This window comes from Pelobates fuscus, chromosome 2 (assembly GCF_036172605.1).
Source record: "Pelobates fuscus isolate aPelFus1 chromosome 2, aPelFus1.pri, whole genome shotgun sequence".
NCBI lineage: Eukaryota > Metazoa > Chordata > Amphibia > Anura > Pelobatidae > Pelobates > Pelobates fuscus.
Window position 1 is genome coordinate 32078117 of NC_086318.1, and position 27266 is coordinate 32105382.

Here is a 27266-nt window from a genome sequence, read left to right on the forward strand (position 1 = left end):
CATAAAAGTGTCTGTTTCTCACAGACATAGTCACTTTTATAAAATGCACTTACGATGAGCTAAAGTGCTTTCTGGTTTGGAGGAGTCCTTTAATCCCGTGTCAATATTGTTCTAAAAAGATTCATAGACTGAAAGTGTAAGTGTCAATGCAATCTTTACTGGGTATAAAAGTTTGCCAGTTGCTCATTTTTTTAATTTATTTTTTAACTGGTATCTTACACACTGAACTAAATCTCTAAAATTGGAAACATAATTACACGTAGGTAACTAAAATAGCAACTCTGCATGCCTACATTTGGTCGAGATAAGTGGATTTTGACTATACTCAATTATTCAAGTCACTTCAACAGAATTTACAGGGTTCAATAAACCAGAATAATAATTATAATACAGGGAAGCGGATAGTTCCTCTTAAAAAAATGCCTCTCAAGTTGACCAAAATGCCACTTCAGTTCGGGAGTGCTTTCTGAAGAACAAGGAACTCATAACACAAATAACCTGTTGTATCACTGACACGCGTATTCACCAAACTTAGCATTGTAGTGAATTATAATCCAAATAGCAAAATAAAGGTCTAAAACAGACAAGCTGTGTCTATAGTGGAGTTGGAGGTTTTTTCCTTAAATTGTGCAGCTCAGACTTCAGTTTGCTACAACTCCAAATTTATTGAAAAGGCTCTTGAATGATGTCCACCTGACTGAGAAGCAGAGGAACGGTCTCACTTTGGGACTCCTGTGTTGCCGTTCCAGATGTAAGCATTGTTCTATATATGTCCTACATTACTGAAAACCTGTATGGGTGTTCTAAAATGTATTCATGCATTAAAAAGCAGAAAGTATAGGGCTACATGGATGGCTGGGAGTCACTTTTTCAGTAACTGATGCCGATGACCAGCGTATCTCCAAACCTTCTGAGTCCTACATGGGAACTTCTTGAAGTTCTGAAGGAAGTCATTTAGCATTAAAAGAACGTGTCTGTGACCGTCAATAAATTCCTTAAGCCATCTTCTACCCAATACTATTCCTTCATTTTTGGGGTAGAAACCAGTGATTTGATGGGTTTCTTCTCCGTTTTTATTGAGCTTTGGATCAACATTTGTTGAGAAGAACCTTTTACATTCCTTTGTTTGTCACTTGCTTTTTTATTAACAAAGCGAGCTTTCAGAAGTTCGCTCTTCTTGGACTCCCAATCCTCATCTACCTCATCCAAAGGCTCTGCTTTCATTTCTGCTGTTAATCGATAGTCATTGCATTCAACTTCTGCCCTAGATAAAAAAAAAATAAAAAAAAACGTTTCCAGTACTATAAGTTATTTGAATTAACCTTCATTTATGGGACATCTGAATAAATTCTCGCAGGCCAAAATCTTCTAAATTTCTCTAACACACAACCAATTTAGTGTTTATTTGTTGAGAAAATCAGCTGGTTTATATGCTTGTAATCAAAAAGCAGCCATTAAGATTGGTTATACCAACAGCATGTAGATCAATGCAGCTAAACATATACTGGCAGAATTCCATTGTCAAACACTGCCTGTGCCTATTCCACCAGCACACTACAAAAAGGGGCACTCAGTGCATGCGCAACTCATCTGCCATCTTTTATGGAAGTTGCCCATAAAAGGTTTATTTGCTAAACAGTGAATTGTAGTAAATGAATACATAAATTCTGAAATTTAGGCTTTTAATCTAAATGTGCAATTTGGTTTAAAAATCACTGTACAATGAATAACCCCCTTGGTGTTTCCATACACCTAACTTTTAACATTCTACAAGTATTTACTGAAAACAACATTACGTGTCTGTTAGTCAACCCATTGTACAGCGCTACGGAACTAGCTGGCGCTATATAAATAATAAAATAATAATAATACTACATACACCACATGTAATGATACATGATAGACTTTAGTAGTTATATGTTCTCAAATATCGAAATAATAGTCTTAGTAGTGACATTTTCTTAAATATGGTCTTTTATTCCCCATGGGAATTACTTACGTCTCCAAAAACTTCAGGCAGTCTTTATGGCCGTATATTTGTGCTATTCTCTTTGGAGTGTCCCCATGCATGTCGGCAGTGTCGATAGGAGCATGCAAGGCATGGAGAGTTCGCAGAACACTCAGTTTCCCAGACTCTGCAGCAAAATGAGCTGGTGTCCATCCGATGTCAGTCCTCAAACATGGCCGGGCTCCATATTCAATTAACAGCCTGACTGTATCCGACTGTCCTGACCGGTACACAGGAAAATATGTATCAAAGACTTTAATAGATTTACTTATCATGTGGAGTATTACACTTTGGTTCCATATTTATAACAGAATATATTTGGACCAAAACATACGATTTGCAAAAGATGCCAACTTGGACTAGTTAATATGGGCTTTCTGAGCATTTTTACTTGCCAATTTCATCACCAATTTCTGCTGAATGTAGGGGTAAATAGAATTTTTTGTTTCACACACGTTGAGTTTTTACTGTGAATTTTAAAGATTTCATGTGTCTTACAGTAACTCTGGATTTGTAATCTGTTGCACCATTAGAATACAGAAATGTCCTACGCAGGGCAGTCCTGTCCTTGGGTCCCAATGGGGTCATGGCCTAAGGCCGTACTTTGACACTTTGCTGCCTCTGTACACTTTAATTAGTTTGCTGTATGGGGCAATGGTCACCTATTTGCATATATATTGTGAATTCCGGTATATAAATATATATATATATATATTCATTTATTCAGTTGCGGGCCCCTTCTGGGATTTACAATGAAGAGGGGACCCAGGAGTCTGATCTTCCTCTTCTCTCCTAGCTCTCAGACCTGCTGCTGGAGTTGGAAGGTCAGACTCCTGGGCCCCCTCTTCATTGTACAAACATGCTGTGTCACCGGACCACCAGGGAATCTAGTGTCCCCCCCCTTCCTGGACACAGATAAGAGGCAGGGAGGGGTAAATAAGTACAATCAATTTCTTTAAAAAAAACTCCTCCCTTCCTCCAGCAGTTATCAAACATCACAAAAACACACAAATTACATGCACTACAGAAACATAGACACTGTATCCACTACACACACTATATCTACTACACAGACACTGCATCTACTACACACACTACATCACTACACAAACACAGACACTGCAACTACTACACATACACTGCTTCTACTTAACACACTACATCTACTACACAGACACTGCTTCTACTAAACACACTACATCTACTACACAGACACTGCTTCTACTAAACACACTACATCTACTACACAGACACTGCTTCTACTAAACACACTACATCTACTACACAGACACTGCTTCTACTAAACACACTACATCTACTACACAGACACTGCTTCTACTAAACACACTACATCTACTACACAAACACAGACCCTGCAACCACCACACAAACACTGCATCCATTACACACATCATATCTACTACACAGACAGGTCTTGGGCCAGCCCTGACCTCACATATATATCTTTGCAAGAATTTTGCAAAGTACAGAGTCAAATTACAGATATGCTTTCATTCTGACATGCCCCTTTGCTTACTATAAACAATTGACACTAGCTGTGTTACCATACTGACCAACGTCAAACAATAGCGATAATTATATTAAGTATAAAACTGGCCACAACGTGTAATGTATGTCGTCGGCCCCAAAGTGGTCAAGATATAGTTAAAAGATAATAAAGTACTCATATTGGCAGCCATGATTAATCAATGATTGGCCGACCAACCAGGCAGACTGTCATCCGGGAATGTTGAAATCACTTTAAATTCCTGACACTTTACACTTTAGTCAAAGGAATACTCAAAGCACCATAACCAAAAGCACAAAGCACATTAAGTTCCAGGAGAGCCTCGGAGCTCCACGGTAAAAGTAGTCAAACTGTTTTTTACTTGGATTCTACTGGGCTAAAGTCACCCACTCCATGGAGATAGGAAGATATCTGCTCTGAGCTAGTCTGGAGGTGCATTGCTTAGCTCACCTGCCAATCAGTGAATGGGGGTACATGTGGAGGTAGTGCCATCATATTGTTATAATACATGTATTCTGCTCCAGTGTGTCTTAAAGGATCCCTATAGTGTCAAGAAAACAAACTCATTTTCCTGACACTATAGCATCCTTAGGACCCACCCACCCTCAGGGTCTCCCTCCCTTGAAATCCCTTCCAGCGCCTTACTTTAATTCAGCGCCGGGCTCCTTCGGCACTGGTGGCCTCTCCTACCCCGCGGACGTCAGCTCCCGAGTGGCAAGAGCTGCGCGCCCATTCAAACAGGCCATAGGAAAGAATTTATTAATGCTTTCCTATGGACGTTCTGCACACTGGATGTGAATTTCACATCCAGCGTCGCAGAAGCGCCTCTAGCGGCTGTCAGGAAGACTGAAACTGCTATGTTTACATATGAAGGGTTAAAACCTGGGGGACCTGGCACCCAGACCACTTCATTGAGCTGAAGTGGTCTGGGTGACTATAGTGTCCCTTTAACAGTTGTGCTAACTAACAATGGTAACTTCATTTTACTAACAAGAAACTCAATTTTATTAAAGATATGGCTGCCACATATGCTATAACGAATCAAAATATGTGTCAAAGTCAGATAATGATTGTAGGAATAATTTACTTGATCTAGCCCTGTTCTATCTGGCTTTAGTTAGTTTTCATGTCTACTTTGCTACGTACACGGGGTGACTTCGCTATCTAAGAACATCAGTTAGAACCAATTAGTAAATATTGGTAATTGTGCATATTTAGTGGTTATGAAAACGTCTTTGTTCACTGCTTCCGTTCTGATTGCTAGTTTCACTTTGGATGAGTCATATTTAAATATAAATAATCAGATCAACCCTTCAAGGTTTGACCATTGTTTGCAATACTTGTTCTGGCTTCATTATATTCTCCACCAGGAACAAATGTATCTGGATTGTATTCACGCCCCAATATAAAAGACTATATTTTGCGTACTACTTGTGCTCGCCCAAGCCCAATACTTGGAGAGAGTGAGCTTGTCTCCACCCGTACGTCTCACGGACACTCTGTACCTTTGGCTGCAGCCCAGTGTAGGGCAGTCCTGTCACTCCAGTCAATGTCTTTATGATTAGGGTCAGAGATGCCTTTCTTCAGTATCTCAGAAACCAGGTCGTAATCCCCTAACGCCGCAGCTTGGTGGAGCTCCGTCATGTCAGCCATTTTGTGATGTTACAGCTGGAAGGGTTACACACATTATATATTAGATATTTACAAAAATACATTGTACGCCCAGTGCAGGAAAACACAGTCTTTAACCATAAATAAAGACTGTGTCGGGATTTCACCGGGACTGTCACCATGTGGGGTCTTAGCAAAATATTCCAAAACTTCAGAAGGTGGCTGAGCCACTTTAAATAAATAGATCAATGTTAATTGTATGTGGTTTTTTGTTTGTTTGTTTTTTAACAAAGGCAGTTTAACACATTGAAGTTTGAGGTGATTAGTAAATACAGAGTATGGTAAGTTCAGGGGAATTTATCAATATCTTAACTCCTTGGTATTTGTGGGAACAGGCTCTTAGGTTCTTAGTTCTCTAAATAAATACACATAGAAAGTACACATACATACTTCCCAGTTGTCTCTATTTAGGAGGGACAGTCCCTATTTTGGACCAAAATCCTAATATCCCTCTTTTGTAGGAGCTCCATATTGTTAGTGTCTGAGTGTATAACAGAGCTCCACAGTAATAATACACCCAGTAATGTATCTGAGTGTATAACAGAGCTCCACAGCAATAATACACCCAGTAATGTATACAAATGCAGAAAGATAAGTCCTGCGCTCACTCCCATCACTGGGCGGCTGCAAATGACCACAGTACACATCAGCCCCAATATATAGTAAAAACCAAAGAGAAACAAGTTACCTGCGCTCTCTCCTTAATCCCTATGTATTTTTAAACAAATGGAGGTTTTTTTTAGTTACCTCCAATGGCCATGAGAGATTATTTGTTTAAAAATACATAGGGATTAAGGAGAGAGCGCAGGTAACTTGTTTCTCTTTGGTTTTTACTCCCAGTAATGTGTCTTTAAACTACAATAAATGTGTTTAGATATCAGGCTGTGCAAATAAGACATATTGTTCTTGTTACATTTTATTTGCAAAAAATGTTATTAGTCACCTAAGATTTATCAGAACCACCCCACCCTTGGCCACACTCCCTCTCACACCTTGAAAATTAAAATGTCCTTCTTTGAAATGTTGGGAGGTATGCACATAACATTCACATAAAAACACAGTTGAATTTAAATTGTAATAGGTTTTTCTAACAGCCAACAGTTCTAAATTGCCTCATTCTATTTTTTTATACACGTGATAAGCCCTTGATAAATGGGCTGCATAACATTTTACACAATACATATTTCTAATAAATGATACTGCCATTCTACACTGTTTTAATAAATATTAATCGACAACGTAGCTTGTAACATGTTTTCCTCTTTAAAAATCTCTGATCTCCCTAGAACTTTCCTGACTACTGCTACAGAAATAAATTTTTTTAAAATGACACGTTATAAACATGGAGCTGTGTTTACGTACGTCTTGCCTACGAAGAATCGCTGTGTCGCCTGATTTAGTTGATGGTCACACATTTGGCATGCTTTGGAATAGAAAGAATATAGGGACAGTCTGCAAAGCTTTAGAGCGTTTTTGTTTACAACTGTCATGGAAACTTGCTCCACCCCAGTGCAGTCCTTTTAAATCCTTGGCAGCAAGATGCAGCTACGTCAAACCATATAAATGAGCTACACAGTATTCATTTAGTAATTAGAATTGAAGGGGTGTTTTGCCTATAAAATATGGCAGATTAAAAAACATTCCAGGAATATTTTGTCTGTGAGTAATCTCATCATTAAACTCTGCAAAATGTTAAAGGAACACTATAGTCACCTAAATTACTTTAGCTAAATAAAGCAGTTTTAGTGTATAGATCATTCCCCTGCAATTTCACTGCTCAATTCACTGTCATTTAGGAGTTAAATCACTTTGTTTCTGTTTATGCCGCCCTAGCCACACCTCCCCTGGCTATGATTGACAGAGCCTACATGAAAAAAAAAACTGGTTTCACTTTCAAACAGATGTAATTTACCTTAAATAATTGTATCTCAATCTCTAAATTGAACTATAATCACATACAGGAGGCTCTTGCAGGGTCTAGCAATCTATTTACATAGCAGGGGATAAGAAAATCTTAATTAAACAGAACTTGCAATAAAGAAAGCCTAAATAGGGCTCTCTTTACAGGAAGTGTTTATGGAAGGCTGTGCAAGTCACATGCAGGGAGGTGTGACTAGGGTTCATAAACAAAGGCATTTAACTCCTAAATGGCAGAGGATTGAGCAGTGAGGCTGCAGGGGCATGTTCTATACACCAAAACTGCTTCATTAAGCTAAAGTCGTTCAGGTGACTATAGTGTCCCTTTAACAAAATACCAGAATTTGTTTTAAAATTGCAATTCATATATCACAAAAAGTAACTGAGAGATACGTTTTGATATTTAGCTATATGTAAAACAATTTCTCTGATACCCTAGCTCAGGCATAGGCAACCTTCGGCAATCCAGATGTTTTGGACTACACCTCCCATTAAGCTTTTCCAGCATTATGGGTGTAAGAGCATTATGGGTGATGTAGTCCACATCCTCTGGAGTGCCGAAGGTTGCCTATTAGTGATGTCCCGAACGGTTCGCTGGCGAAAAGTTCCTGGCGAACATAGCGTGTTCGCGTTCGCCACGGATGGCGAACATATGCGATGTTCGGTCCGCCCCCTATTCGTCATCATTGAGTAAATTTTGACCCTGTACCTCACAGTCAGGAGACACATTACAGCAAATCAGCAGCAGACGCTTCCTCCCAGACCCTCCCACCTCCTAGACAGCATACAATTTAGATTAATTCTGAAGCTGCATTCATTTTTTTGTTCATTTTTTTTGTGTTTGTGTTTATTATACATTATCCTCCATAGCCAGTAGCCTGTGTTTATTATACATTATCCCCCATAGCCAGTAACCTGTGTTTATTATACATTATCCCCCATAGCCAGTAACCTGTGTTTATTATGCATTATCCCCCATAGCCAGTAACCTATGTTTATTATACATTATCCCCCATAGCCAGTAACCTGTGTTTATTATACATTACCCCCCCATAGCCAGTAACCTGTGTTTATTATACATTATCCCCCATAGCCAGTAACCTGTGTCTATTATACATTATCCCCCCATAGCCAGTAACCTGTGTTTATTATACATTATCCTCCCATAGCCAGTAACCTGTGTTTATTATACATTATCCCCCCCCCATAGCCAGTAACCTGTGCTTATTATATATTATCCTCCCATAGCCAGTAACCTGTGTTTATTATACATTATCCCTCCCATAACCAGTAACCTATGCTTATTATACATTATCCTCCCATAGCCAGTAACCTGTGTTTATTATACATTATCCCCCCCATAGCCAGTAACCTGTGTTTATTATACATTATCCCCCATAGTCATTTATCGTTGGACCTAGGCAGCATGATGTCTTAGACCGGCCCAGAGAGTGAGTGAGTGAGTGAGTGAATAATATAATATATGTTCAGAAACATATTAGTAATATATGTACATCGGGTTCATGCAAAGAGGGTGAAAAGGAATTAAAGAAAAACACACTTATTGCATCAAATTTGCAAAGCCAAACTTTTAAAAGCTTTCCTCATTTCTTTCTCGGGATGAGGAATATATCGGTTGTAGACTGAGGATTTCCATCTGCCCAATCTTTTAATAATATGCACTGGAGCGTCAGTGTTGAAGGAGACCGAAGCTGCCCCTATTCTAAATGAAAGACCCGAGACATGGATACAACCCAATCTTAGGAGTAGTGTTCTTATGTAGAAGATGAATTTAGCCGTAGTCAGAGGGATTCAGTGAGAGTAGTGGTGAAATGTGTGTGGCATGACTGAGTGTGGGTAAGTAAGAGTCAAGTATTTTTTTTTTTAAAGATTCTTTATTTTTCATTTTTCAAAAAATAAGAGGAAACATTTTCACAGAAGAGAAAAAAAGTAGGGTTAGGAGTATGGTTATAACAATATGACATTACAGTTGTTCAGTTGGGTGTGGGTGTGGCACAATCGAATATGGATGGTGGTTATTCAGGTTGTGCTCTTGAGTTGTGACTTGGTCGTTAGTGAAGCCTCTCGGGTCGTTTTTGTTCTAGGTGCGATTGGTTGTGTTGTGGCCTGAGAGGTTAGGCCTTGGTAGGGTTCTTCAATTTTGGTCATGTGAGGATGTGGTTGTGCTTGTTTGGTGGCCATTGGTCGTGATAGTGGTGGCGTTGATCTTGTGCCTGGGGGGGTTAGGTGATGATTTGTTATCATCAGTTGTCGGCTGTTGGGGGGTTGGGGAGGAAGGGGGAGGTGGTGTATAGGTGGTGAGGTATGGGGGTTCATTGCTGCCCTCACAGGGTCTCCCCCGGACCCCGTTGGATGTGCTGAGTGGGTAGTGGGTTGTATGTTGGTGTTGTTGTTGCTCTGGGTGGGGTTGACGATGTGGGTGTCTTGAAGATGGGTTTACCATGGTGTGGGGATGTGGTTTTCTAGCCATGGGTCCCAGATTTTGTGAAAAGATTTTGGGGAGTCATGTATCAGTGCTGTTATTCTGTCCATGTCTATGCTGTCCGTTATTTTGTGGAGGATGCGATTGTGGGTTGGTATGTGGGGTGTGAGCCACGTTTCGGCTATTGCTCTTCGGGTGGCTAGGGTTATTCTGGCTATTAGTTTGTTTTCGCTTCGGGTGAAGGGGTCTATGGGTTTGGATAGTAGAAGTGCCCAAGGGTCAAGGGGCATTGGTCTGCTGAGGATTTTTGTGAGGAGGTTTGTGATGGATTGCCAAAGGGGGACTAGCTTGGGACATGTCCACCAGCAGTGGAGAAAGGTGCCGGTGCCTCCGCACATTTTCCAGCAGAGGTTTGTTGTGGACCGTTTCATGGCCATCATGCGTTGGGGTGTGAGGTACCATCGGAAGAGCATTTTATAGGCCTGCTCTTTGTGGGTGACGCATATTGTGATTGATTTAGTGGCCGCCCATATGTCTGCCCATTCTGTGGGGTCTTGTAGGGGGCCTAGGTCTTTTTCCCATGCTACGATGTATGGTAGTGTTACTTGTGAGTGGTGGGTTGTAAGCGTGAGGTACAGGTCTGATATTTGGCTTTTTCGGGATGGTGAGTGGAGACTTTTTTTTTCGAATTCGGTAAGGGTTGACGTGGCGGCGAGTCTGATTTCGTCTGTGGTTGCGAAGCTACGGAGTTGTAGGAATCGGAAGTGATCGAACGTTGTCAGGGTGTCGGAGTTGGGTATGTCTGTGAATTGTAGGAGTTTGCCGTCGGGGTAGAGATGTCTTATTCGGCTGATTTCTCTTTCTTCAAAGTGGGCATAGTGTTGTGGTGTTAGGCCTGGTGGGAACATCTTGTTGCGTAGTATTGGAGTGAGGGGTGATATGCCAACGGATAAGTCAAATTTTTCTCTGAGGCGGTCCCAGAGGTCAAGCGAGTAGGTGATTGTTGGGGAAGTGGGGGGGGTAATGGTCTGTGTTGTCTTGGGAGCCACATGTATTGGGAAGGGTGATCGCGTCCGAAGATTAGGTGTTCGAGGTCTACCCATCGTTTGTGGGTTGGCGGGAGGTGCCAGTGTTGTATTTGTGTCAAGTGTGCTGCATGTAGGTAGTGTGTTAAGTTGGGTAGGCCTAATCCGCCTGACGGTGTGGGGACATATAAGGTAGCTCGGCGGACCCTAGGTTTCCTTCCGTTCCATATAAAGTGGTCTATTGCTGTTTGTAGGTGTTTGAGATCAGTTTTTTTACATGGGATGGGTAGTGCTTGGAACGCGTAGAGGAATTTGGGTAAGAGGTTCATTTTTATAGAGGTGATTCTACCTAGCCATGAAATGTTCAAGGGTTTCCAGCGTTGAAGGTCTGCTTGTGCTTTGCGGAAGAGTGGGGAGTAGTTAGTGGTGTATAGTGTGGTGGTGTCATTGGTGAGTTGTATCCCTAAGTAGGAGATTGCTGTTGGGCAAATGCGGAATGGGAATTTGCTTTTTAGGGTCTGAAGTGTGTCGTCCGTAAGGTTGAGTGGTAGTAGCTCGGATTTGGTGGCATTGAGTTGATAGCCCGAGATTTCAGAATATGTTTGTAGTGTCGATAGCAGTGCGGGTAGGGACGAGCAGGGGTTGGTCAGTGTCAGGAGGACGTCGTCCGCGTTTGCTGCAACAGTAAATGTTTCGTCTCTGATGTGTAGTCCTTCTATTTGCTGATTGTGTCGAATGGTTTCCAGGAGGGGTTCAAGGGATAGGGCAAACAGGAGGGGGGAGAGAGGACATCCTTGACGAGTGCCGTTTAGGATGGGGAAAGAGGGGGGGGATATATTTGGGATTAGTAATTGTGCTGTTGGGTTGTGGTACATGGTTTGTAGGAAGTGGACTAGTTCGGGCGGGAATCCGAATGTGTTCAGTACCTTGTAAAGAAAGGGCCATAGGAGGCGGTCGAATGCTTTCTCCGCGTCCAGGGAGAGTATTGCTGTTGGGTTCTGCCTGTGGTTGGCTAATCATATCAGGTCTATAATTCGTCTCGTGTTGTCCTGTGCCTGTCTCAGTGGTATGAAGCCGACCTGATCTGGGTTGATGAGTTTGTTTAGGAGGGGGTTTATTCTATTTGTCATGACTTTAGTCAGTATTTTGAGGTCTTGATTTAGTAGGGAAATGGGGCGGAAGTGTCCCGGTTCGTCGTGTGGTTTGCCTGGTTTAGGTATCAGGGTGATGTTTGCTTGTGTCATGTCTTGGGGTAAGGGGTCTCCTTTGAGCATTGCGTTGAAGACTTTACAGAGCTTGGGGATTAGAAGGTCGCTAAAGGTTTTGTAGTATAGGGCTGTTAGGCCGTCTGGGCCTGGGCTTTTGTTAGGTTTTAGGGTCTTGATTGCTGCTAGTAGTTCTTCTGGTGTGATGTCCGCTGCTATGTGGGTCCTGGCTTCATCGGTGAGGGATGGCAGGGAGAGCCGTTGGAGGAAGGAGTCTGTCTGGGAGAGGATGAGTTTAGAGGGGGGGTCCGGGGAGTGGTTGTAGAGAGTTGTGAAATACTTTTGAAAGGTTGCGCCAATTTCATGTGGGATGTCAGTGAGTGTTCCGTCGGGGGTGCGTATTTTAGTGATTCGTTTTGTCTCTGTGAGGGTCATAGCAACAGCACGCAAAAAACAATATAACCGGCAAATAATTGATACCCTGACCGAACTAGACCGCCTAGAAACACTACACAAACAAGACCCAAACCCCTCTTACCTCGAGCAACTCGCAACAACTAGGGCCCTACTCAAGAGTCTCTCCCTAACAGCCACTACCAAAGCGCTAGCCTGGACAAAACAAAAATATTACGAGAAAGGAAACAAGGCAGACTCCATGCTAGGAGGTCGGGAGGGGGAGATAACTTTTTTTTTTTTAACTTATTAATAAAAAACATATTTAAATTTAAAAAATCACACTAACAGCCCCCCTCACACACACACACACATCACCCCCAGGCACACACAGCACCCAGGCACACACACAGCACCCAGGCACACACACACAGCACCCAGGCACACACACACACAGCACCCAGGCGCACACACAGCACCCAGACACACACACAGCACCCTCAGACACACACACAGCACCCTCAGACACACACAGCACCCCCAGACACACACAGCACCCCCAGACACACACAGCAACCTCAGACACACACAGCAACCTCAGACACACACAGCACCCTCAGACACACACACAGCACCCAGACACACACAGCACCCAGACACACACAGCACCCCCAGACACACACATCACCCCCAGACACACACATCACCCTCAGACACACACAGCACCCCCAGACACACACAGCACCCCCAGACACACACAGCACCCAGACACACACAGCACCCAGACACACACACAGCACCCAGACACACATCACCCAGATACACACATCACCCCCAGACACACACAGCACCCCCAGACACACACAGCACCCCCAGACACACACATCACCCAGACACACACATAGCACCCCAAGACACACACAGCACCCCCAGACACACACAGCACGCCCAGACACACACACAGCACCCAGACACACACAGCACCCAGACACACACAGCACCCCAGACACACACATCACCCCCAGACACACACATCACCCTCAGACACACGCAGCACCCTCAGACACACACAGCACCCCCAGACACACACAGCACCCCAAGACACACACAGCACCCAGACACACACAGCACCCAGACACACACACAGCACCCAGACACACATCACCCAGACACACACATCACCCCCAGACACACACAGCACCCCCAGACACACACATCACCCCCAGACACACACATCACCCAGACACACACATAGCACCCCAAGACACACACAGCACCCTCAGACACACACAGCACCCCCAGACACACACAGCACCCTCAGACACACACACAGCGCCCTCAGACACACACAGCGCCCTCAGACACACACACAGCACCCAGACACACACACAGCACACAGACACACACAGCACCCCCAGACACACACAGCACCCCCAGACACACACAGCACCCTCAGACACACACACAGCACCCCCAGACACACACATCACCCCTAGACACACACATCACCCCTAGACACACACATCACCCATCACCCCCAGACACACACATCACCCAGACACACACAGCACCCCCAGACACACACACAGCACCCCCAGACACACACACACACATCACCCCCAGACACACACAGCACCCCCAGACACACACAGCACCCTCAGACACACACACAGCACCCAGACACACACACAGCACCCAGACACACACAGCACCCTCAGACACACACAGCACCCTCAGACACACACATCACCCCCAGACACACACACACACACACAGCGCCCTCAGACACACACACAGCACCCCCAGGCACACACACAGCACCCCCAGGCACACACACACAGCACCCAGACACACACAGCACCCAGACACACACATCACCCCCAGACACACACATCACCCCCAGACACACACATAGCACCCAGACACACACAGCACCCAGACACACACATCACCCCCAGACACACACAGCACCCAGACACACACAGCGCCCTCAGACACACACACACAGCACCCAGACACACACAGCGCCCTCAGACACACACAGCACCCAGACACACAGCACCCCCAGACACACACACAGCACCCCCAGACACACACACAGCACCCAGACACACACAGCACCCAGACACACACAGCACCCAGACAAACACAGCACCCCCAGACACACACAGCACCCCCAGACACACAGCACCCAGACACACACAGCACCCCCAGACACACACACATCACCCTCACTCACAGACAGCACCCTCGCTCACACACACACACACACACACACACACATATATATATTTGTATGTTAACTCACTTAAGGTTATTTTTATATATATATATATATATATATATATATATATATATATATATATATAATAACCCTCAGTGAGTTAACAGACAAAGAAAATTAGAAACCTAGAATGTGACGGCAGATAAAAACACCCTCACACACAGCACCCCTCTTGCATACACACACACTGCGCCCCTCACACATACAATAAGTCCAAATATATATATATATATATATATATATATATACATACATATATACACACACACACTACAGCACCCCACTACACACATTACGCTCCAGATACACGCTAGATCCCTTACCCTATATGCACTCTTTATCCTCTATACACACACACACACACACACACAATCTCCACACACACACACACTAGATCTCCTACACACACACACTGCACCACCTACACACACACTACATTCCTTGTCAGCAAACACATACAACATTCTCTAAACACACCCTCTCTACAACCCCTACACACACTACGTCACCTATACACACACACTACAGCCCGTATGCACACACTCGCTACATCCCCTATAACACTATGCCCCCTATACACACACTCTCTACAGACCCTAGCCACACATATTACACCACAAACACAAATGAAATGGACCTATTTACACAATACCACACCATACTCTACACACACGCAATCCCACAAGCAGGCTCCAAACGCATGCACCATACATTTTCCTGGCCCTTTTGTCCTCTGGTATCCCACTTGCGGAGACACCAGAGACAATTTATAAGCAAACACAGCGCAAGCATGTTATTAAATTTGCTTGCGCTCCGCAGCACAAATTCAGGGCCTTTTTCTAATGCCAGAGCTCTACAGCGGGGCTCTGCGCATTGAACCAACTTGCTCACTTTGAGGGGGGCGTGCTTGTTATTAGTGATGACAAAACACACTCTCTCTGGCCCCGCCCCCTACTTAGGGGGCTGCTTTGATTGAAAAATGCCCGGGCCTAATTTTTTTCCCAGTCCGGCCCTGAACTCCACTCATTACACTCTCCCTTTACACATACCTAGACCAAGCACAGGACATACTTGAAAATGAGAGAAATCTCAATGTATCCATCCTGGCAAAATATTTTATAAATATAAATAAATAAAATGTCAGTGTTGCCATGATTGGCCAAGTTCATGAGATCTCTACCACATGATCTGCAACTCTTTATCTGCCGGATCTTAAGATCACAGGCGATGGTCTCTCTCTCCTTCTCTGAGAAGACTGGTTGGAGGGGCGGCATAAATGGCAAGCCGCCTGGGCCCCTTCTGGTGTCAGGACCAAATATGTGTAAGTCTTTTTATCTGACCCCCAGTTCAAAATGATTAGCACATCAGGTGATCCACTCCAAAACGACCTTTATTTGAAAGATAGGTTTGTCATCTCTTGTAGGGATACACCAAACAAAAAGCAATTACAATACTTGTTCCATCAAGACACCAAGGAAATGCTCCGATTGTATTAGACGAGAAGAAGGCAAACCTCAGAACGGCTCAGCAGCAAAAAAATAGAGAAAGCCAAGGAGTTGGGGGTGTAGATTTCTGCTTATTTTTTGTGTTTATATAAAGAATTCCATAGATTATCATCTTCGCTGACTTCTCAATACTTGGCTATTCTACAACAATGTGTCACCATTTCCCATTCTATTAACTAAACTAAGTATCCTTGGTAAATAACAAGGTATTTGTGAATATCAGACCAAAATAACCAAATTGGGAGAGAAATAAAACATCCATCTGAATTTAGCTTTAAAACGTGCACTGTAATTGCCCTTTGCCCACAATTTGTGTTTAGTGAATTCTCTCTCCTGCCAGGTATGTGTAAAGGGAGGGTGTGTGTAATGAGTGGTGTTAAATGTTGTTAAATAAATCCACAACCCGGTCTTTGTGATACCTGGATCCCAATATTCTGTTTGCCCTTTTACTGCAGTGTCACTCTGGCACTTTAAAGGTTAAAACAGAAACGGCACGATGCCAGTCAATGGGGTTCCTTAGAAACACAAACTATTTGAGTTCCCCCTCCCCCCCCCTCCCATGATTAACCCTATCCAGCCGCAGTCAAGGCACACCACGTGTTAATAGGAGCCACACTGGGTATCAGCAAGTTGCTGTGTGATTGTAAAGTAAGGCAGGGTTCAGCTCCTCCTTTTTAGGAAACAAAAGTCAGGAAAAAGCTGCCAGTCCCCTCCCCTGTGACACATTGTAAGCATTGTCCCAATCAGCTGTCACACCAGGCACAGTGCAACTGTACAGGCAGCAGGCAGGAACTGCAGAGGGACAGCTAAAGGTAACCATGGGGGCTTCATTTAACCCTGACAGCACTGGGATCATAGATACTGCAATACGTGGGGGAGCTGAGTTAGACAGGGAATAGACACGGGTGATCAGAGAGATATTATTTTTATTATGTTTTACAACCAATAAACTCTCTCCTGGGCAGGTTATGTACTGTATAAACAGATGTGTGTATTTACTAAACTGTGAATTGTGTGAAGTTACCTTTAACCATTTAATCTAACTTGCACAGTATGGAAACTCATATTTGTTGGAGATATGTTTGTACAGGGAGTGTATTTCATGATAAGATATATTTTATTTTGTATTATGGAATTTTATATGGGAAGATCTGTAAGTATTGCCAAATGCCTATAACAAAATCAGTAAGTACCCTGGTCCTCCTGGTCAGAGTGATATATACTTAGTAATAATGTAACCAGTCACAGCCTTGGTTCTCCTGGTAGTAGTGATGTATAGTTAGTGATAATGTAACCAGTATCAGCCTTGGTTCTCCTGGTCATAGTGATATATACTTAGTAATAATGTAACCAGTCACAGCCTTGGTTCTCCTGGTCATAGTGATATATACTTAGTAATAATGTAACCAGTCACAGCCTTGGTTCTCCTGGTAGTAGTGATGTATAGTTAGTGATAATGTAACCAGTCACAGCCTTGGTTCTCCTGGTAGTAGTGATGTATAGTTAGTGATAATGTAACCAGTCACAGCCTTGGTTCTCCTGGTCATAGTGATATATACTTAGTAATAATGTAACCAGTCACAGCCTTGGTTCTCCTGGTAGTAGTGATGTATAGTTAGTGATAATGTAACCAGTCACAGCCTTGGTTCTCCTGGTAGTAGTGATATATAGTTAGTGATAATGTAACCAGTATCAGCATTGGTCCTCCTGGTCATATTGATATATAGTTAGTGATAATGTAACCAGTATCAGCCTTGGTTCTCCTGGTCATAGTGATGTATAGTTAGTGATAATGTAACCAGTCACAGCCTTGGTTCTCCTGGTCATAGTGATATATACTTAGTAATAATGTAACCAGTCACAGCCTTGGTTCTCCTGGTAGTAGTGATGTATAGTTAGTGATAATGTAACCAGTATCAGCCTTGGTTCTCCTGGTCATAGTGATATATATACTTAGTAATAATGTAACCAGTCACAGCCTTGGTTCTCCTGGTAGTAGTGATGTATAGTTAGTGATAATGTAACCAGTCACAGCCTTGGTTCTCCTGGTAGTAGTGATGTATAGTTAGTGATAATGTAACCAGTATCAGCATTGGTCCTCCTGGTCATATTGATATATAGTTAGTGATAATGTAACCAGTATCGGCCTTGGTCCTCCTGGTCATAGTGATGTATAGTTAGTGATAATTTAACCAGTCACAGTCTTGGTTCTCCTGGTAGTAGTGATATATAGTTAGTAATAATGTAACCAGTCACAGTCTTGGTTCTCCTGGTAGTAGTGATGTATAGTTAGTGATAATGTAACCAGTATCAGCCTTGTTTCTCCTGGTAGTAGTGATATATAGTTAGTAATAATGTAACCAGTCACAGCCTTGGTCCTCCTGGTAGTAGTGAAATATAGTTAGTGATAATGTAACCAGTATCAGCCTTGGTTCTCCTGGTAGTAGTGATGTATAGCTAGTAATAATGTAACCAGTATCAGTCTTGGTTCTCCTGGTCATAGTGATGTATAGTTAGTGATAATGTAACCAGTATCAGCATTGGTCCTCCTGGTCATATTGATATATAGTTAGTGATAATGTAACCAGTATCAACCTTGGTTCTCCTGGTAGTAGTGATGTATAGCTAGTAATAATGTAACCAGTATCAGTCTTGGTTCTCCTGGTAGTAGTGATATATAGTTAGTGATAATGTAACCAGTATCAGCATTGGTCCTCCTGGTCATATTGATATATAGTTAGTGATAATGTAACCAGTATCAGCCTTGGTTCTCCTGGTCATAGTGATGTATAGTTAGTGATAATGTAACCAGTCACAGCCTTGGTTCTCCTGGTCATAGTGATATATACTTAGTAATAATGTAACCAGTCACAGCCTTGGTTCTCCTGGTAGTAGTGATGTATAGTTAGTGATAATGTAACCAGTATCAGCCTTGGTTCTCCTGGTCATAGTGATATATACTTAGTAATAATGTAACCAGTCACAGCCTTGGTTCTCCTGGTAGTAGTGATGTATAGTTAGTGATAATGTAACCAGTCACAGCCTTGGTTCTCCTGGTAGTAGTGATGTATAGTTAGTGATAATGTAACCAGTATCAGCATTGGTCCTCCTGGTCATATTGATATATAGTTAGTGATAATGTAACCAGTATCGGCCTTGGTCCTCCTGGTCATAGTGATGTATAGTTAGTGATAATTTAACCAGTCACAGTCTTGGTTCTCCTGGTAGTAGTGATATATAGTTAGTAATAATGTAACCAGTCACAGTCTTGGTTCTCCTGGTAGTAGTGATGTATAGTTAGTGATAATGTAACCAGTATCAGCCTTGTTTCTCCTGGTAGTAGTGATATATAGTTAGTAATAATGTAACCAGTCACAGCCTTGGTCCTCCTGGTAGTAGTGAAATATAGTTAGTGATAATGTAACCAGTATCAGCCTTGGTTCTCCTGGTAGTAGTGATGTATAGCTAGTAATAATGTAACCAGTATCAGTCTTGGTTCTCCTGGTCATAGTGATGTATAGTTAGTGATAATGTAACCAGTATCAGCATTGGTCCTCCTGGTCATATTGATATATAGTTAGTGATAATGTAACCAGTATCAACCTTGGTTCTCCTGGTAGTAGTGATGTATAGCTAGTAATAATGTAACCAGTATCAGTCTTGGTTCTCCTGGTAGTAGTGATATATAGTTAGTAATAATGTAACCAGTCACAGCCTTGGTTCTCCTGGTAGTAGTGATGTATAGTTAGTAATAATGTAACCAGTATCAGTCTTGGTTCTCCTGGTAGTAGTGATGTATAGTTAGTGATAATGTAACCAGTATTAATATTATTTCTCCTGATCGTAGTGATATATACAGTGAGGGGAAAAAGTATTTGATTTTGAACGTTTGCCCACTGACAAAGAAATGATCAGTCTATAATTGTAATGGTAGGTGTATTTTAACAGTGAGACAGAACAACAAAAACTAAACAAAAAATCCAGAAAAACACATGTCAAAAAAGTTATAAATTGATTTGTATGTCAATGAGTGAAATAAGTATTTGATACCCTATCAATCCGCAAGATTTATGGCTCCCAGGTGTCTTTTATACAGGTAACGAACTGAGATTAGGAGCACTCTTAACCCCTTAAGGACCAAACTTCTGGAATAAAAGGGAATCATGACATGTCACACATGTCATGTGTCCTTAAGGGGTTAAAGGGAGTGCTCCTAATCTCAGTCTGTAACCTGTATAAAAGACACCTGTCCACAGACTCTCCACCATGGCCAGGACCAAAGAACTGCCCAAGGATGTCAGGGACAAGATTGTAGACTAACGCAAGGCTGGAATGGGCTACAAGACCATCGCCATGCAGCTTGGTGAGAAGGTGACAACAGTTGGTGCGATTATTCGCAAATGGAAGAAACACAGAATAACTGTCAGTCTCCCTCGGTCTGGTGCTCCATGCAAGATCTCCCCTCATGGAGTTTCAATGATCATGAGACTGGTGAGGAATCAGCCAGAATTACCCGGGTGGATCTTGTTATTGATCTCAAGGCAGCTGGGACCATAGTCACCAAGAAAACAGTTGTTAACACACTACAACGTGAAGGACTGAAATCCTGCAGCGCCCGCAAGGTCCCCCTGCTCAAGAAAGCACATGTACAGGCCTGTCTGAAGTTTGCCAATGAACATCTGAATGATTCAGAGGAGAACTGGGTGAAAGTGTTGTGGTCAGATGAGACCAAAATCAAGCTCTTTGGCATCAACGCACTGTGTTTGGAGGAGGAGGAATGCTGCCTATGACCCCAAGAACACAATCCCCACCATCAAACATGGAGGTGGAAACATTATGCTTTGGGGGTGTTTTTCTGCTAAGGGGACAGGACAACTGCACCGCATCAAAGGGACAATGGATACTTATTTCACTCATTGACATGCGTTGGACCCCAGGGAAAGTCACCCTCCTGCACCTAAAAGGCAGGAAACAGGAGGGTGACTTAAATACTGTGTGTGTTTGTATGTTTCTGTCTGTATGCCTGTCTGTATGTGTGTGTGTGTCTGTATATGTGTGTGTGTGTGCCTGTCTGTTTGTATGTGTGTCGTGCGTGTGTCTTGCTGTTTGCATGCGTCTATGTATGTGCCTGTCTGTTTGTTTGTATGCGTGTCTGTATGTATGCATGTGTGCCTGTCTGTTTGAATGTATGTATGTCTGTGTGTCTGTATGTATGTCTGTGTGTATGTGTGTGTATGTGCAGAGACGTGTCTATTGCGTGGGAACCAAGGCATCTGCCTTGGGCGGTACTATGCAGGGGGCGGCAAAAAAATCCGCCCCCAAACGCCCAGGCAGATCCCTTGCTTGCCTCGCGTCCTGGGGGCTCAAGAGCTGGCCGGCCACTTTTGAGCCCTCCCAAGGCGGGCAGCGAGGGAGCATATTCATCTGAGCTCTTCCTGCTCAGCTCCCTCTACGCTGCTTAATGGAGCCGAAATATAACGTCAGACCGGCTCCCGGCATCACTAAGCGGCGCGCGAGGAAGCTGAGCGGGAAGATTAAAGCTCTCTCGCCGCCTACTCAGTCTGTGCGCCCCCTGCCTGCCCAACTAGCAGCCACAAATAAGGTTTTAAATAATTTGTGTTGGGAGAAATGTGTATGTGTGCGTCTGTCAGTCAAAGTGCGGCCTTGACAGGAAGGGGTGGGGAAAAATTTAATTGGTTTAGGGGGGGATACACCACTGTGTGTGTGTGTGTGTGTGTGTGTCAGGACGGGGGAGATAGGGAGTAGAACAGATCAGTTTTGCACCAGGGCTCCATGGAATGTGTGTACGCCACTGCCTATAAGCAGCAGGATGTCCTGGTTCTGCACACGTACTATAAGATATACGTTCCCCATAGGGGGTGCAGTATGATATTAGCAATAATCAGCATGGTTTTATGAAACATAGGTCATGTTAAACTAACCTAATTTCATTCTACGAAGAAGTAAGTAGAAGTATAGATCAGAGTGTTGCAGTGGATGTGATCTACTTGGATTTTGCCGAGGCATTTGATACGGTTCCTCACAATAGGTTAGTCTTCAAACTAAAAGAAATTGGTCTAGATGAATATTCTTGTTCTTGGGTAGAACATTGGCTTAAGGATAGAGTACAGCGAGTTGTCATAAATGGTCAAGCTGGACAAAAGTGGTAAGTGGTGTCCCTCAGGGTTCTGTTTTGGGACCGCTTCTATTTAACATATTTATAAATGATCTTGAAATGGGCATTGAAAGCCATGTATCAGTGTTTGCAGATGACACAAAACTTTGTAAAGTACCGTAATACAATGTGAGCAGGATATTGCCTTGCTGCAGAGGGATTTGGATAGTTTGGGGGACTGGGCACTAAAATGGCAAATGAAATTTAACGTAGAAAAATGCAAAGTTATGCACTTCGGGGTTAAGAATGCACAAGCAATTTACACCCTAAATGTTAGTGAACTAGGGATAACCACACACGAGAAGGATTTGGGAAATGTTATAGACATCAAATTAGGTAGCAATATGCAATGTCAATCTGCCGTTGCTAAGGCCAGTAAGGTTTTGTCATGTATAAATAGGGGCATAAATTCTCGAAAATATAATTTTGCCTCTTTATAAATCGCTGGTAAGACCACACCTTGAATATGCTGTGCAATTTTGGGCACCTGTTCTAAAGAAAGATATCATGGCACTAGAAAAAGTGCAGAGACGAGCTACAAAATTGATAAAAGGAACGGAGCATTTTAGTTATGAAGAAAGGTTAAAAAATGTAAATCTCTTTAGTTTGGAAAAACGGCGCCTGAGAGGGCATATGATAACATTATACAAATATATTCGGGGCCAGTACAAACCATTATCTGGAAATCTATTCATAAACAGGGCTATACATAGGACATTTAGGCTTGTAATATTTATAAAGCTGGGATAAGTTTTTGGACCTCCCGGCAGGTGTGCTGCATGATCTGCAACTATAGTGTTGGGATGAGTACTTAAGATTTACTTTAATTGTTCTGTTTGATCCACCACCTCTTTAAATGAATCATATAACTCAGGATTTCCTGCTAGTTGCCATATGATCTGTAATGTCTAAAACTGGTATGAAGTGTAGGATTTCCTAGTAGGTGTGTTGGCACTGTAGTGATTCCTTAACCCCTTAAGGACCAAACTTAAGCGAATTAAAGTAGTCTGGGTGCTGTGTCCTTTTGCACTTTACATGTTTACATTGCAGCTCTAAGTCTGCCCTCTGTGGCTGTCTAACAGACCACCACAACGACTTTTGGTCAGTTATCTGACGCTCAGGGCCGGTGCAAAGCATTTGGGGTACATAGGCGAAGATGCATTTTTCCACCCCCCAAAAACATCTGCACCTGTGTGCCTCTTAACCTCCCTTTTGTGTTTCTTATCCCGTCTTTAAATATCTGACTCCATTTAGTGTATTTTATCTCCTATTTTTGCCTTTGTGTGTCTCCTATGTCTCCTCTTTGTATGACTCTTACATCCTCCCACATTTTGTGTGTCTTACTCCTCCCAGACCCTTTGTGTGACTCCTTTTCTCCCAGCCCTTTTGTGTCTTTTACTCTTCCCAGCTCCTTTGTGTGTGTCTCTTTCCTTCTCAAGCCCCGCTGTGTGTTTCTTTCACATCCAGCCCCTCTCCCCGTCCCTTAATGGTCCCCTCCCTTCTCTGACCCTTACTGTTCCTCTCCCCTCTCTCCTCCTTTCCCTGTCCCTTAGTGTTCCTCTCCCCTTCCCCCTCTGTTCCCTGTCGCTTAGTGTTCCTTTCCCCCATCCCTCCTTTTCCTGTACCTCAGGGTATTTCTCCCCTCCTCACCCACCCACATAGTGGTCCCCTCCCCTTCCTGGTGTGCCACCTACCTTTCTTGTAGCGTGGCTGAGCGGAGCTAATCCCGGTACAGTGAGCTTTTCATGTCAGTCCTGCCAGGTACAGGAAACAGAAGTTCCTGTACCACGGTACACTCCGCTTGGCCACGCTACAGTCAGGGGTGTATAAACACTGACAGTCACACACACTCAATGACAAACACACAGACGTCTCTGACAGCCAGACTCACTTATCTGACACACTCATTCATTGACAGACACTCACACGCACACTGACAGACACACACACACTGACAGACACACACACACACAAACTCACAGACACACATACTCGAACACACACACACACTGACAGACTCACATGCGCACACACACACTGACATACACACTCACACACACTGACATACACACTCACACACACTGACAGACACACTCACTCACACACACACTCATAGACACACTTACACACACATACTCACATGCGCACACACACACACACAAACTCACAGACACACATACTGACAGACACACATACTCAAATGCGCAGACACACACACACACAAACTCACATACACACATACTGGAACACACACACACTGACAGACACACATACTCACATGCGCACACACACACTGACATACACACTCACACACTGACAGACACACTCACTCACACACAAACTCATACACACTTACACACTAACAGACACACATACTCACATGCGCGCGCGCGCACACACACACACACACAAACTCACAGACACACATACTGGAACACACACACACTGACAGACACACATACTCACATGCGCGCACACACACACTGACATACACACTCACACACACTGACAGACACACTCACTCACACACAAACTCATAGACACACTTACACACACACACTAACACACACACTAACAGACACACATACTCACATGCGCACACACACACACTGACAGACACACATACTCACATGCACACACACACTGACACACGCAAACTCACAGACACACACACACACTGACATACACACTCACACACAGTAATTAATAAAGTAATTAATAATAAATTAAATTTAAATTTCCCACCCAGCCTCCCTACTTGGAGTGCTGGCGTGGGTCTCTCATTAGTGGTCCAGTGAGGCTGCTGGGAGGCGTGCGGCTGAAGTGGATTAGGAGGCGGCGAGGGAGCTCTGATCTCTCTGACCGGCTCCCTCGCAGGCTGTTTTCTGATGTCGCGGGAGCCGGAATATGACGTCATATTCCGGCTCCCGCGGCATCAGCAAAAGGCGTGTGAGGGAGCCGGTCAGAGAGATCAGAGCTCCCTCGCCGCCTCCTAATCCACTTCAGTTGCACGCCGCGCCGCTCCGGGGATCCAGGAGGTGACCAGGCAGGAGGGAGCACTTCCCTCCTGCCGGTCACTGGAATTTTGCGCCCCCAGAGCCAGTGCGCTCTAAGGTGGCCGCCTGTGCCGCCTTATTGACGCTCCGGCCCTGCTGACGATGGACGTCCTTACGGACCTCCAGCGTCAGTGTTTCCCCATAGGAAAGGATTGAATAATTGCATAGTGTCTCCCCTGCCGGCGGCCGGGAAGGAGCGTGGGGGAGCCTGATTACCGGATTCAGGTTAGTGGCTGAAGGGGCGCGAGGGAGGGGGACACTCCAGGAACCTATTGTGCCAGGAAAACGGATTTGTTTACCTGACGCTATAGGATCCCTTTAAGGCTCTCTTGTTAGGTGTACTATAGAAACAGTCATAAAACGTAGTTCTTAGAAATTACATTCTCAGCCAATGAATTTCAAAATACGTCTGACATTGATACATCCAACACACACGTCGATAATTCTGCTGCTGGATCTTTCAGTTAAAGAGTTACTCCAACCACCATGACCACTTCTGCTTTTTGAAGTGGTCAATGTGAGAGGAGTCTGGGTGTGCAGTGTTTCTGCTTGACACACAGCATAACGAGTTATTAGCGCACCCCGACAAACGTGACTTAGGCAGCCCAGAACTTCATTCCGGGCTGCCTAATATCAATTCTGTGCATACAGAATAAATCTGTCTTCAGAGCCCACTATACTCTATACACATAACAGCTTCTCCCTTGCAGGCAGTGCTCGTCTCCCCTCCCTTACTGACTGAAGCCCTCCCTATCTAATTATTATTATTATTATTGCCATTTATATAGCGCCAACAGATTCCGTAGTGCTTTACAATATTATGAGAGGGGATTTAACTATAAATAGGAGCATGACAAATAACCTTACAGGAACAATAGGTTGAAGAGGACCCTGCTCAATCGGGCGTACATTCTATAGGAATCTAATGCACTATTGTGTTTAATTCCCCTCCCCCCTTTTCTTTTCCCTACCTCCCACTCCTCCTCCCCTTGCCAGCTCAAAGCACGTGCATGCGCCCTGAGCTGGTAAATTGGTTCAATCAAAGACTGCTCTATGAGAAGCTCTTGATTAGACATTGGCACGGCTCCCATGACGTCACACAGGGCTGAACCAATCAGTGCCTGAGAGCTACGCCCAGTGTTGGATTAAGGTAAGTAAACATTATTAAACATCATTTTAAAATGCTCTGTGATTGTAGTTGTAGGGGTGGATATATAGAATAATGCCAATAGGGCATTCTTCGAATGATGGTGAAAAGGGGCTGGAGAAACCCTTTCAGATACATCTGAAGAGGAGGAGTCCGGGGCAGCCTGGTAAGTATTATAAAGGTCGAGAATGGTATGAGCTCTTACTGTGGGATGGTGCCATGGGCCTCCAGTGTTTATGGTGCCTATACTGCCCCTTTAAAATATCAGGGATGTAAGCGATACACCTTGGAATATCACGTACTAATTGCTATGTATGCATTAATCTAACAGTTTAGTCTACATACCTCCTGTAAAAATCAAGCATGTCTTTTTTGGTCACCTGACTGACTCCTAACGCCTTGCATGAGGACATCTAGCATTCGTAAACTCCCCATAGGAAAACATTGAGTCAATGCTTACCTGTGGGGAGGGGCTAAAGCGCTCGGCATGCTGGTCGCACTCGCTTTCTGCTAATCATGAGTTTAATCAATTTGTGTTATGCAAATAGCCACCATACACATTCCTTGAAAAGAAACACAAATTGTTTAGCTTCCCTCATTGCACACTGTGCTTAATGTATTATCGATTATCTCTTGCTCTGTTAATTGCTGCTAGATCCTACATCAGCCTCCTGTGTGTGATCAAGTGAATTAAACGAGCAAGAGATAGTGCCTTCTAAAGTAAACAAACTGTGCTGTAAAAATTAAACCTCTTTTTGATGGAGGTTGTGTGAGTCACAGCCAGGGCAAGTGTAGCTAAGGCTGCTTAAAGGGCATGATAGTGATAGAAACACAAAATGTGTAATCCTGACACTATAGTTCTAAAACCACTGTTTAGGTGGTCGCCCCCGCTACCTCTTGCTAGAAAGG

The 27266-nt window shown here is 43.6% G+C and overlaps 2 protein-coding genes across 4 annotated transcripts in view; one reads left to right on the forward strand and one right to left on the reverse strand.

The window, feature by feature from the left end:
• Positions 1-263: 263 nt before the first annotated feature.
• ANKRD66 (ankyrin repeat domain 66) lies at positions 264-6645 on the reverse strand. Its single transcript, XM_063440835.1, has 4 exons — positions 6570-6645; positions 5042-5204; positions 2000-2228; positions 264-1264 (listed from the first exon to the last, which is right to left on the reverse strand). The coding sequence occupies exons 2-4, from the start codon at positions 5187-5189 to the stop codon at positions 1018-1020; spliced, it is 624 nt and encodes a 207-aa protein (XP_063296905.1). The 5' UTR covers positions 5190-5204; positions 6570-6645; the 3' UTR covers positions 264-1017.
• Positions 6646-16681: 10036 nt separating this feature from the next.
• Positions 16682-27266, forward strand: part of PLA2G7 (phospholipase A2 group VII) — a 43814-nt gene continuing 33229 nt past the window's right edge. Inside the window, exon 1 of one of the 3 annotated variants that reach the window (XM_063440837.1) lies at positions 16682-16791. The gene's annotated coding sequence lies outside the window, so the exon portion shown is untranslated. The remainder of the gene's footprint in view (positions 16792-27266) is intronic. The other 2 variants (XM_063440836.1, XM_063440838.1) reach the window with 2 other exon arrangements.